At 42.2% G+C, this 13,092-nt stretch overlaps 1 protein-coding gene across 1 annotated transcript; it reads left to right on the plus strand.

The window, feature by feature from the left end:
• The first annotated feature begins 970 nt into the window (after window positions 1–970).
• Window positions 971–12,842, plus strand: LOC125000184 (G1/S-specific cyclin-D2-like). Its single transcript, XM_047575580.1, has 5 exons — window positions 971–1,421; window positions 2,340–2,555; window positions 5,477–5,636; window positions 7,406–7,554; window positions 9,927–12,842. Exons 1-5 carry the CDS (start codon window positions 1,227–1,229, stop codon window positions 10,089–10,091), a joined length of 885 nt encoding a protein of 294 aa, XP_047431536.1. The 5' UTR covers window positions 971–1,226; the 3' UTR covers window positions 10,092–12,842.
• The last annotated feature ends 250 nt before the right edge of the window (window positions 12,843–13,092 follow it).

The following is a 13,092-nucleotide window of genomic DNA, read 5'->3' on the forward strand; positions in this document are numbered from 1 at the left end:
TGTTCACTCTAATGGTGCCGCCGACCAAGTTAATATTGATGTTTCTCCTGTCACAGATGTGTTTAGTGATTTAACTCCATGAAAGTCTTTGCTGTTGTAGGTGAGTTATTCTGAATGCATGGCACTCGAAAAAGGGCCGTATTTTATTTGCAGCTGTTTAAAGTCCCCATATACAATAAGTTCTGTTTACAAAACTACAAACACTGAATGCATACAGTTCGTCACCTGCAGTTTGTTGATATTTTGTTGATTATCATTATAACTTGCAGCATTTCTTTCAGCAGCCATTAGTAAACTCCACTTATTTCTTATTTTATTAACTGTAAAGCTATGCAATTGTTTACTTTTAAACAAGTATACATTTTCTCCCATGCTCTAGCGTAAACTATTTATTTTTAAATGATTTATCTATCGTACTTAATTTGAGATTATTGTATTCTAAGTCTAATCTGGGGCCTTTCTGTGCGGGGTTTGCATGTTCTCCCTGTGTCTGAGTGAGTTCTCTCCGCCGCAATCCAAAGACATGACGCTTGTTAGTTTCATTAGTAATTATAGGTGAGTGTGAATGGTTGTCTGTCTGTTTGTGTTAGTTGATCTGAGATAGACAGGAGACCAGTGACAATAAAAAATATTTTGTTTATTTCCACAGAGAGGACAAGCGTTGAGCTGAAAATCAATCAATCAATCAATCAATCAATCAATCAATCAATCAATCAATCAATCAATCAATCAATCAATCAGATTAAGTGCACCATACACTACCTCCTCCAAAAATTGATCAGCCAGTTGAACTGTCACCATTCTGTCACCATGCTGATTATATCACTTACGAATCGGGGGGTTTTAGTGCTGTTTTGTTTTCACTAGTGCACCTAATGTTTTGGCAAGGTTGAATTGTACTGTAAGAGAAGGGAAATAGACGAATAAGGAAACACGCCGGGCTTTTATTTTTGTAGGTGGGACCGGATGTTGTTCATCGGCTGCGGACACTTTACGGCACCACAGAAGAAGAAGCGAGCAGCGGAGAGGCAGCAGGACTGGAGCAGCCCAGCAGTCTCAACCTCATGCTTCGTCCCGGCCGCTTCTCCTCCTCCTCCTCCTCCTTCTCCTTCTCCTCCAGCCCGCAGTCGAAAACATTGTGACAATATTTATTCATTTTATTTTTCTATTATTTAGTAACAAAAACAACAACAAAAAAGAGGCAGGGGGAAGCCGGGGCCCGAGTCATGGATCTTTATTGCCTGGAGTCGGACATAGCCGTGAAAGCCCAGCCTGACCCAAACATCCTCTATGATGACAGAGTGTTGCAAAGATTATTAACAATTGAGGAGAGATTTTTACCTCAATGTTCATATTTCCAGCGGGTCCAGATGGATATTCTGCCTTATATGAGACGAATGGTTGCAGGCTGGATGCACGAGGTTTGTGGGCATTTTGTGCACTGTTGAGCTAACATGACCGCTGTAGCTAATGCGAGTTTTTTTTTTCTCCTCTTGCATGTTTACAAACATGTTAAAGCTGCTTTTTTTGCGCCTATGTTGAGCTTTTTAGGTCACTGAGAGTGTCGTGGATGTTAACCTGTTTAACAATTGAATGAGAATGACTCACCAAAGGCGTGGGAGAGTCGGAAATTCCACCACGAAGAAAATTGAGCTTCAAAGAAATAGCCTAGCTAGATATTTACATCGGTTAACTGCGGCAATCTTTGTCCTTTTTGCCAATTAGCCAACTCAGGCGATAGCCGGGACCCTGTTCTTAATTTACATGATCGAAATGTCGATATATTCCATTCAAAATAATTATTATTAATTTTTGAAAAGTGTGCTCAGGCTCAGGGCAAGGCAGGCAGCGTGTATGCAAAAGCCACTTTCATTTTTGAAGACAAAAACCAACCGATGTCGGCAAACTTTTTTTTCCCACAACTGTCGGAAAGTGTTTTAACAAAACATGTGCACATTTTGCACTCTTTGTGGAGCAGCTTAATCATTTATTTTTATTTATTTTTTAAATATTTGCTTTAAAAAAAACAAAAAAAAAATGAGGCGAGCCCCAACAAGGAAGAGGAGTTGAATGGCGAGGGGGGTTTTGCTGAACGACTTCCTATTGAACTAATTTGTTTCTGCCTTGCCCTGACTTTGGAGCCTTTCACTGAGAGAAGGGAGATGGAAATTAAAGACTTAACCTTTTAACCTGAAGACCACAGTGAAAAATAACAACCCCGTCTCCCAGATCACTCTCATCTTGACTCAGCTTTACTTAGACTGAACCTCTTTTATAAATGTGATTTTGCATAATAACTAATTGGTGTCTTTTCTTGTTACATTTCTGTCTTTTTCCAGGTGTGTGAATCGGAGAAGAGTAACGAAGAAGTCTTCCCATTAGCTATTAATTATTTGGACAGATTTTTAGCCGTTATGCCCACGAGAAAAAGTTTTTTGCAGCTCCTGGGAGCCGTGTGCATGTTCCTGGCCTCTAAGTTAAAGGACTGCAGGCCGCTATCTGCAGAGAAACTTTGCATGTACACAGATAACTCCATCACGCCACGAGAACTGCTGGTAAGAACCGGAATTTGAAAAGTCCCATTCATTCATGGGAGCATAAAAGTGTCACATTTTTCGGATGATTTTATAATGTTAATAGATGAATTGGTTTCACAGGAAGTATCCCATTTTCTTTGTAAGTGGAGCTGTGCTCAGCACAGCCACATCCTTTCTTTGGATCCATGTGGACTTAGGAGGCGTGTGATGCCATCTAGTGCCAGTTATGCAGCATAGGATGTGGATGTCATCAAGTCGGCTTTATATCAGTTACATATGGAAGATTTTAAACTATAAAAGGCTCAAAAGGCGCGGTGGGCTTATCTCCTTTACCTCCTGCGAGTCTCAAACAGGAGGCGTATCTGCCTTAATGACTTTCTTACCGAGACGCAGCTTATCAGATCCACTTTAAGACTAGAAAATGCTTTGTGAGCGGCGTAGCTGCCATATTAGGGCTTTAATGAGTGGAGTAGTTTTGCCACATTACTTAGTTTTCTCAATTTATCAAAAACATTCAAATAGAAATGTTAGAATTTCCAGAGATAATAAGTCGACCCAGGACAATTTTCACAATATCGCATCAGAATAAAACACTCAGCTGTAGTTGACCTGTAGAGGTTTTTGATTCTGGTAGTTTTCCAGTAAAATCCCAAAACACATTATGTTTTCAGGCTCTATTTTGTCTTCAATTTTGTCGAGTGTTAAAATATTCACTGATTAATTGTGGTTGAATTACTGTACGTTACGGTTAAAACGGCCTGCCCTTTGGACCAAAATGTCCCACGTGCTATCTTTACCTCCTCCCACATTCGCCTGCAGCTGTTGAGGGAAATGACACACGTTTAGATGGTCCACATTGTCGTAAGAGATTCGTGGATGTTCTCACAGGATGCACAGAGGAGGCAGAAAGAGCCAGTGAAAGCTGTTTCTCGCAGTGAACGCTCTGCTGCCGCTGCTGCTGCTGCTGCTGCCGGCTCATCAGCTGGAATAGAGAAGTTTAAAGGGAGGGGTGGGGGGTTGTCGCAGGGCAGCTGTCCGGAAGTTAGTGCATCGACAGCAAACCTCCACCCCTGCTCCTCTCACACTCACTGATCTCTAGGGCTAAAATAGGTTGAATGCACATGAATATGTGGAGCAGGTTATGTACAGGAAACCCACGCAAAAGGTGGATGATGGCTGACGTTTCAGGTGACAGATGAGCCTCTGAAGGAAGGGGGGTGGTGGGTGTGGTGGGGGGGGGGGGGGGGGGGGGGGGGGGGGACTGTCCCTCCTGATGATACGGGGTTTTGGTTTTACTATAGTTTTGCTTTTTTTTGGGTGGCACTGCTCCACAGAGGAAGTGAGACGTTGAATTCATCTGTGTCTATCCGAGTGTGAAAATGATGGTTAAAATTAGTTTCATCAATTATTAGTTGGTTACGGTTCAAGTTCAACCTGCTTCATGCACTTCAGTCAGTCTTATCGTTCCGCCTATATATAGCCATAGTGTATATATAGACAAAAGATGGCAGTCCTCTTATAAAGAGTTCACCAGGTTCAAACTGTGAATTCGGCCTCATGTTCAAATTGCGAACATGCACAAGCCTTTAGTGTGAAACATTACACAGTAATAAAGGGTTCGTTTATTCAATTTCCGAACATGTAATACTCTAGATTTGGTGACACCAACGTGAACACATAGATGTATATTAGAAATGTCTTAGATCCCTTTACCTTCATCATATGTGACCACGTAATGAAATTAAGAGACGCGCTCAACTGTAACACTGTTAATGACCAGAGACGTGAAGAACACGCGGTGAGCCGGGGAATGTTTTTTATTGGTTGTTTTCTTCTGGGGAAGACTTTATGTTTAAATTTAGTAAAGAGGCATCTCCCTTTGGCATATTGAGTTTGCCACACAGCTGTGTTTTCTCCATCGTCAGGCCGGCGCTCTCCGAGCGGTCAAAGCTTCTCAGGAGCCGAACAGTTCCAACCAACGCTTTGCACTTTTTTTTTATGATTGAGAAACGTCTTACCTGCCTTATCTGCATTGGTTTGTTGCTTATTACCTATATGCAGAGCACTTTTGAAGATTATGACTCAAATTTGTTGGGAAACGTCACGAAGGCATGAAAGAACCAGCTTCTAGCGTTCACGTTATCATTCAGACGTTGCAGAGATAGTTCGCCCGGGCTCGTCCCTTGGCTCTATCTCCGACTGCCGTTTCCTTAATAATGACATCCATGAACTTTGGAATGAATCATTCGCAGCTCATTTGCATGATTTGATTTTCATAATCTTTGCATGATCTTTGCATACCCTGCAGGGTTTTGGGGTTACAAACAGTTTAGAAGCCCTGCAGCAAATATTTGAGGAAAAAAAAACCCAGCTGTTTGTGTTTCTACATGCGTTTTCTTTCACATCTACACAGACTATTAACCAAAAATATGGAAATCCAAATCGGAGAGCGTTAAACTTTAAGAGATTGTTTGGTTCCGAAGACGAGCGTTCACAGGAAATTATGTGATGTACGCTTCTTGTGCACCAGCTCACTGTATGAAGAGTCACCTCTGTGCTGCTGCTGCTGCTGCTGCCTGTGCAGTGCAAACTCATTGTAGCTGTTTGAGGCTTGTGACAGGAAGGAAGGGGCTAGCTGTCTCATTGGCAGGGCCTCTAAGCAGGGCAAAGCTTGTCACATGCCGGCGATATGAACACAAAGGATGCGAGGAATGAGAAAGGCACGCAGATAATAAGATACAGCGAGGAGAGATAAAGTGAAGAAATGTTGCTCTTCTTACCGAGCTATTTCCTCTGGGAATAGGGACGCGCTGTGATCTTTTTCACGGTCAATGGAGGCATGGCAACGCGCCATTTAACCCCCTGACTGGCCGAGTTTACCAAGAAGCAAGCGTTTTGAACTTTTCTTGTGTCGCCTCCTGTGTGTGTGTGTGTTTCAGGACTGGGAACTGGTCGTGCTGGGGAAGTTGAAGTGGAACATGGCCTCGGTCATTCCCAATGATTTTATAGAGCACATCGTACGCAGGCTGCCCATACCCAAAGACAAGCTGGCGATGGTCCGGAAACACACGCAGACGTTCATCGCCCTCTGTGCCACAGGTAACACAGCTGCACGTCGTCACATCGTGTGCCTTTTTTTTTTATTCCTCGTTCGCTCGCTCGCACGCTCAGTCCGCTTCCTTGTTATTTCTGCTTCCAACAGAATATTCCCACACACACAAACATTCTCCCATCGTGAGTCATCTGTGACCTCTTTCGTCTCTACTGGCTGCCTTATCCACTTTCTAGTTGCTGCGCAGCCCGTAGTGGGGTTTTTTCCCTTCACAGCTGCTCAAAGCTGCTTAAAGTGGTCGTGCACGTTTCTCTCCTAAGTGCCTGGGAAAACTCCTATCAGCGCTTTGTTTAGATTAGCCGCGCACACTGGCAATGATAACGACGGTATCGCACACCAGGATACACACACACTCAGGTGCGGCCGAACTCCTCCGCCGCTCTCCCCCGTATTGTTTGTTGACTGGGAAGCTTCCAGGTTTTGAAAAGTCAGTGGCAGTGATCTTCCTTCCTTCTTCCAGCCCGGCCTCGCGTCCAAAATAAACTGCAAAAGCACAAACTCAGATGTCCCCTCTGGCCTGTCCTTAAGTGAATCTTTATGGCGTTCTCTAGCCCGTACTAGGAATCCCTCTAATATTTTCATATCCTGGACAGAGATACTACTGCGGAGTCACCTAATACACATGATATACATGACTCCGCCGTCACAAGGGCCGTGTTTTCATCTGCTACCTCCTTTTAGCTTTAACTCAATGATGGAAATAATACAAAGGAGGTCATTTTTGTGAAATTGCTCCCAGACCTCAGTGTGGTCAATCTGGTCAATAAGCACTTATTTACTAGAGTTTAGTTATTGGAACCGTATATGCCCTGTTTAGCACAGTTTTTAGTGTCACACTTTCTTTTTCTTTTTTTTTTTTTGTATTGGGTGTGTTTCAGTGGTCGCCTCTGCTATTCATAAGCAGCTGCCTATATCCAAGCACAAAGCAGCCGCAGTGGGAAAAAAAGCAGGAGGCCTGCTGTGGTCATGCAGTAATGTAAATGTTTGGAGTTTTATATGGAGTTGAGATGTTATTCTTATATTGGAGGAGCTCCTCCTATGGACAGCTGGTCCCTGGAGGAGAAGATGGGCGTAGTGAGGCAGGCTGCTCTCCAGGGGTTGATCAAAGCTATCAGGCCACTGTTGGGGGAAAATACACTGGGTTGGACCTGGGCTGGTTTGTACGATGCATTTTCCATCGCAAAGATCGTAGAGGAGGAGTTTCCTCAACTTTTACACCATCTGAGAAGCCGCTGGGAAGAAGCATCCTGGCAGTTTTAACACCACTGATAAGAACAACTAGTTATTAAGATTTTCATTTATTTTTATTTTTAATTTTGAGAACAGCTCCAGCCCAATACTTGTGCTGGTTTTCCTCTCCACGGCTGCCTCCTCTTCCGCCTCCTCCTTCGTCCAGGCCTGTTGTCGCTTAACTCTTTTAGACTTGGATATGGACCGAAGGGAGTCAGGCCTGGAACTCATTGCTCAGCGAGTAGGAGGATTCCTACTCTGCTTTTCTAATCAGAGCTGAAGTTTCTGCGAAGGAAACCACACAGGTTCCTCTGTGCAGCTACGTCTGCTGAAATCCAGACTGTGGGAAAATCAGGGTTCTGCTGTAGAGCGTTCGCACTCGACATGATTCAGACATTTTACCTCTCCGTGCATCCGTCATGCTTCCTCTGAGCTGATTTAAGCGTCGCCGCTGCTTGCGTCACAGTTAAAGATGTGATTCCTTTGTGCCTGACTAATTGCGCATTAACTCTCTTTTCCTCACCAGATGACAGCCTTGCCATGAATCCTCCTTCCATGATTGCCACCGGCAGCATGGGAGCTGCCGTCTGTGGCCTGCAGCTGGACCACAACGACCAGAGGCTGAGTCGAGACAACCTGACAGACCTGCTGGCCAAGATCACCAACACAGAGGTGGTGAGTATCACAGCGGAGGCAATTTATAGTTTTAGTGCTACAAAACAATGCACTGTTAATAGCAATCGTTGCAGCATCTCACGGCAGCAGCATAAAAGGCTCTTCAGTAAACAACAGCGATGACTTCAGTAGTGGCAGACTGAAGCTATTTACTTTTCATGGAGAGAGGGAGAGCGAGCTTTTGGCCGGGGAGCCAGACTGCAGCTATAAAGAGCAGCGGCAGAGGGAATGTCTTCTTAAAACTCAGAGCCCACATTCTTGTGGTAGGACACATGCAATTTCTTTGCGTGGCTTCCACTTTAGCTGTGTGCCCCTCCTGGTGGAGGTTTGTAATGAAGGCAAGAAGAAAAAGGCCAGCGAGGAAACAGAAACTTATCCAAGTTTTCGTCATACCTGCAGGAAAAAAAAAAAAAATACCGCCCCGAGACACGGGGGCGTGAAACTCTCGACATTTCTCCAATATTTTTCAGTGTCTTGTGATACAAAGGAACAGTCCGGCGTGTCAATCCAGGGAAAGGCTCCAGAAACAGCCTCTTGGCTTGTGGTTACGTTGCCGTGGCGACGCGGGCCCCGCGACCCCGCCGTCACAACAGGCGCTCCGTCTGCAGCCCATCGGGTTCCAATTATTCGTACATTTTAAAGGAATGTTGGCCTCTTTGCGAGCTTCGGCTCATTCTTTAAGATTCCTGCAGCCGGGCTCAGGGAGGCAGACCTCCCACATCTTCTTCACAGACCTGCGGGAGGCGGGGACGATGGGGGGGGGGGGGGGGGGGGAATGGAGACTGGGAGAAGATCCCATTTCATAAGAGAAGTTGTCCAAAAACATCCGGTCCCACTGTACTATATTCTGCTTTACACCCAAACCCGGGGTCAGGGTGCAGTAGGTCAAAGCCATTTCCTCCAGACCTCCACGTGGGATTGACCGAGCAGTAAACCCTAAAAGGGGGGGGGGGCGTGGAGGAAGGAAGTCCAAAGATTCAGTTCAGCTTATCTCTTATCTGCCACACCTCGGATCTGTTTTATGACCCCCAATTCCCTCTATTGACCCTTCACTTTCACCACAGGCGTCCTCGTGTCTTGTGTCAGAGTGGATTCCGGTGCCCGCCGACTAGTTCTCTGCTTTGCGTTTTTGTTTTTTTTTTTTTTTGGTATTGGAGTGTGCTGGTACCCATTGTTTTGGTCATGATGCAGACGGGACCACCTACCTCAAGACACATAATTCCCTGCTGGTATGCCATGCATGTGACCGAAGCCGTTAAACAAGTTGCATGTCAAATATGCCAGAAACGCCGGCATTTTGCACGCTAGTTCGTCCATTGTCGGTGACTGAGCAGACGAAGGCATAAAAAGCTATTTGAAAGTACTGGTGTGAGGCGTTCATACAGTATTTAATGTATATCAACAGATGATTTTGGTTTTATGAAAGGATGCTTTTAAAGTTAGTGATTTACTGTAAATTGTATTGAAAAAGTTTGAATAAATTTACTTTACTTTAACCTCCTGAGACCCTGTTTCCTCATATGGGGACATTAGGTTTTAGGTTTTAATGCATCTTATTCGGCTTCATTTAAACCCGTTGTCCTCATTAGTGGACACTTCAGTCTGCCACCTAGCTCTAGCAAAAGGTCAATACACTAGTCGGTAAAAACAAGATAGCGGGTGGATTCATTTTACAGACGATGACAGGACAAAAGTGGATGAGGAACAAAACCCCATCGTATTCTACAGTTAAAACTTATTTATTTATAGTAATTAACGTTTCTAGTTTGATGTGACCTGCAAATTTAACAAATTATATCAATAGCAACGAGCTCCGACCTCACTAATTAGCAAGTACTCGTTTGGGATGTTGGGACTTTATTGTTCGCAATTCTGGTTTTCCTCAGCCTTGTACAGGTGTTAAAATAAACAGTTTTATATTTTGTTACACATTAATGACTTCATTATAATATAAATAATGAAATAATCCCAATGTCCACATATGAGGACGTTGCTTTTTTTTTTCAAAAACTACTACTTGTTGATGATGCTGAGTTTTTAATACATCTTATGTCTTATTGACCCAAATACCTTAGAGAAATTAAAAATGCATAACCAACAAAAGGTCGTGTCTCGAGGTTAATTTTGAATAAATGACTTTATTATATAATGGTAAAACATTTGTAAAACAGTTTTTCTTTTTTTCCCTTTATTTTTACTTTGAATGACAAAAAAAGTCTGAGATGAGGACATGAGTAAGGGCTCTTTAAATGGTGGTTTAAAAAAAAAAAAAAAAAGGGTAAAACTGAATCTGGGCTCAAGAAGATTAAAAGCTAGCTGAAGTTTGATGAAAGTGCGCATGTTTAACCATGTTTGACCTCCTTTTGTTCCAGGATTGTTTGAGGGCTTGCCAGGAGCAAATAGAGCGCGTGTTGGCCACCAGCCTGCAGCAGGGCCAGCAGTACCGGCAGGAGACCGGCGTCAGAGCCGGCAACAAGGCCAGGGAGCAGCAAGACCAGTCCAGCACCCCCACAGATGTGCGTGATGTCAACTTATGAACTCCCCTCGCCACGTGACTCACACAACACTCGTGCCTGCCTACAAATGAACTGACTGGGAGTGAGCGGACATGAGCTGCCAGTATCAAGTCGCCCCTTTGAGTTGATGGTGTGACAATCTATGAACTTTAGAAATTAAGACATCTCTTAATTTCTTAATTTTTCTTTTATTATTTTTTTTTTTTTTTTTGGTTTCTGTTTGCCCCGTTCACATCTGGCCAGGTGTACTTCCACCTTTTTGTATGGGCCACATGTACCCAAACAAGCTATTTAAAAACCAATAGTAAATTCTTTAAAACTTGATAGTGCCTTAGGTTCCTAGAGCGGAAACCTGAATATATTTTCATACTTGAAAAAAAAAAATAAAATAAATTAGCATAATTATATGAAATATACATATTTTTTGATACAACCTAGCAAAACAGATATGATTTTAAAAATGTATATTTAGCTAGCATTTAATTATGTTAATCATATTTAGTGAGCAGTTATCAATTTATAAATTCAATGGGGTTTTTCTCGTTTGAAAATCCATATAGTAGAGATTGAAATGCTGATAATACAGTACATGGCATTTAGCTGATATACAGCCAGAGGAGTGCTACTGTAGCTAGCAGCTCTATATCATACTGTGCACCTGTAGCACTGCTTACTATTTATGCAGGAAAGTGCTGGCCAGGAGTGGGCTGGGCCTGCTCACAAGAGGAAAGACATGAAGATGGTGTGGAGCAGTGGCCACTGTCTGAAAACGTCTCGATTCCACTGCTAACGCCACAGACCGGGCTGTATGTACACGAATTTGTTGTGCTGTTTTATTATTTTTTTTGTTTTCCGGTGTTGCCCACACATGTTAGATCAGTTAGGAGTGTTTTATTAGTTAGTTTTGGAGTGGGGCCGTTGCCTCAGCCAGGCGGTTCCGATGTCATGTTACTAGAGGCAAAGGGAGATTTGGCAAGTTTTTTTTGTACCAAGTTTTTTGAGAGGAAACGGAAGCGGGTCGAAAAAAGGGGCTTCGCGAGTTTTTGGAGATCGAAAGCATGTTGAAAGTTGTCGAAAAGTCTGGGATGATGAACAGTGGCGAAACAGTGAGGAAGTTAAGCTTTATGATGTTTTCTGCAGTCGCGCGATACTTGAGCGACACACAAGAAGAATAAAAAAGAAGAAGAGGAGGAGGAGGAGGAGGAGGTATAATCTCTTGATGTCCGGGGCGATCGTTTTGGGCGTGCTGCAGTTTCTCTTGTTATCAGTTCTACCATTTTGTAGAGAGGGCGTCTTGGAACAATATCGATGCACTTTTTAAACACACTCCTTAAGATTGGTAAGGGGATAGTGGTTGAGGAGAGTTCAGTTAGTTTTTTTTTTTTTTTTGGGAGGGGGGGTATTTTTTTTTTCCTTTTTGGTTTAAGTTATTTGAGTTTTTTTTTTTTTTTTTTTTTTTTTTTTTTTCTGGGCTGGATTCCCATGGGGTAACACCTGTCTTGAAAGCTACGCCCCAGCTACATAGGATAATCGGTGTAGTAAGCAAACTAAGGAAAGACGAGTCACGTGTAGACTCGAGTCTTTTATTTAACACGGAACTTGAATTTTATTTTTATTTTTTTCCATATCCACCCTTCCAATAGGTTTGTTCATTGACTTATATCCTGTGTCCTAAATATTCTTGTTCGTGTTTTGTTCTTTTAATGTACGCCTTCTCTCTGAACTGAAGTTTAAAACAAAAAAAAACAAAAAACAACTGCCATTTGTGTTTTACACTTATGTAAATAACAGATTTCTCGACGAGCAGAAATTCTTGAAATCCTCATTACACTTTAGAACAGAAAAAGGTAGTTTGTATTCGTGCATGTTTGTGGAAAAAAAATTAAAATGTTGTGTTTTTCTGAAAAAAAAAGTGCTTTAAACAACAAAAAAAAAGCTTTTAAAAGTTTTTATAATTTGAAAGCAATGATTCCAAAGTAAGAAAAATAGATTGTATATGTCATTCTCTTGCTGCTACGAAGCTTTTCTTTTCTAGTCTTACACAAAGATGCCTTATTGTCATTCACTTGTGTGCTGCTATATAATGAAATTTTGTATTTGCTTATCTGTTGTATATGTACTGGAGGGAACGTAACACAGTTTGGTGCGGGACTGGAAGTACTTGTGTTTGATTTCCTTGATTAGCATGTTTTATTCTTTTATTTGTATCTTTATACTCTTATCATATTCTTGCTGCTTCTTTTGTTATGTTTGTGTACCTCAGGTTAATTTGGACGGATAGAGCCCATCTCATCATTACCTCAACACACCTCACATCACACATACACATCGCCTTCACTCTTAATTTGTTGAACGGGTTTCTCTTGTTTTTCTTTGTCGGATGAGAGCAAGTTTGGCGATTCTTCTACACGTCGGAATAAGAAAATGTCAGCCGCCAGATCTCACTGAGTAGTCATGATTGCCTAGTTTTTAAATAGGTTATTTCTCATATCTGGTGCTACAAAAACAGCCTATACCGTTTGTTGTATGTATTGGAAAGTCAAAAAAAAAAAAAGTACATTTTTCCTCCTCAGTTACGTTTTGATGAATTCATTGGAAGAAAGTGGGATATGTTTATTTTTGAGGTACCCTTTATTTTTCGGACTTTAAACCATGAGAATGTTTTTATTGTTGTTCAGTGTGGTTGATGCTCAGACTCCTCTTCCACCATCCCCATGTGCAACCTCACAGTGTACCTCAACAATTTGTCCTCAATAAATTGGCTAAAATCAAGTGACTGGTGGGTTTTCTTTCGTGCACACTTAAGAGATCTTACCCCTCTACTGCCACCAGGGGACGACTAAATCACTGGAAAATTGGACAGCAGTAAAATGGTCACGATTATTCATACATGTGGTTAAAATAATGATAAATAAAATAAAATATTCTTTTGTTTGACTTTAACTCCAGGTTTAGTGATGTTTAAGTAATAAAAACAGCATTATTATTAACATTAAGAATGTTGCAGGCTTATTTTTTAAAT

This window comes from Mugil cephalus, chromosome 22 (genome assembly GCF_022458985.1).
Source record: "Mugil cephalus isolate CIBA_MC_2020 chromosome 22, CIBA_Mcephalus_1.1, whole genome shotgun sequence".
In the NCBI taxonomy this organism is placed as follows: Eukaryota; Metazoa; Chordata; class Actinopteri; order Mugiliformes; family Mugilidae; genus Mugil; species Mugil cephalus.

Bases quoted from the DNA above. Each gene is read 5' to 3' on its own strand.
- LOC125000184 (XM_047575580.1), top strand. From the start codon at position 1,227: ATGGATCTTTATTGCCTGGAGTCGGACATAGCCGTGAAAGCCCAGCCT. The intron at 5,637-7,405 runs GTAACACAGCTG...TTTCCTCACCAG, and splicing joins CATCGCCCTCTGTGCCACAG to ATGACAGCCTTGCCATGAAT. The intron at 7,555-9,926 runs GTGAGTATCACA...CTTTTGTTCCAG, and splicing joins AGATCACCAACACAGAGGTG to GATTGTTTGAGGGCTTGCCA.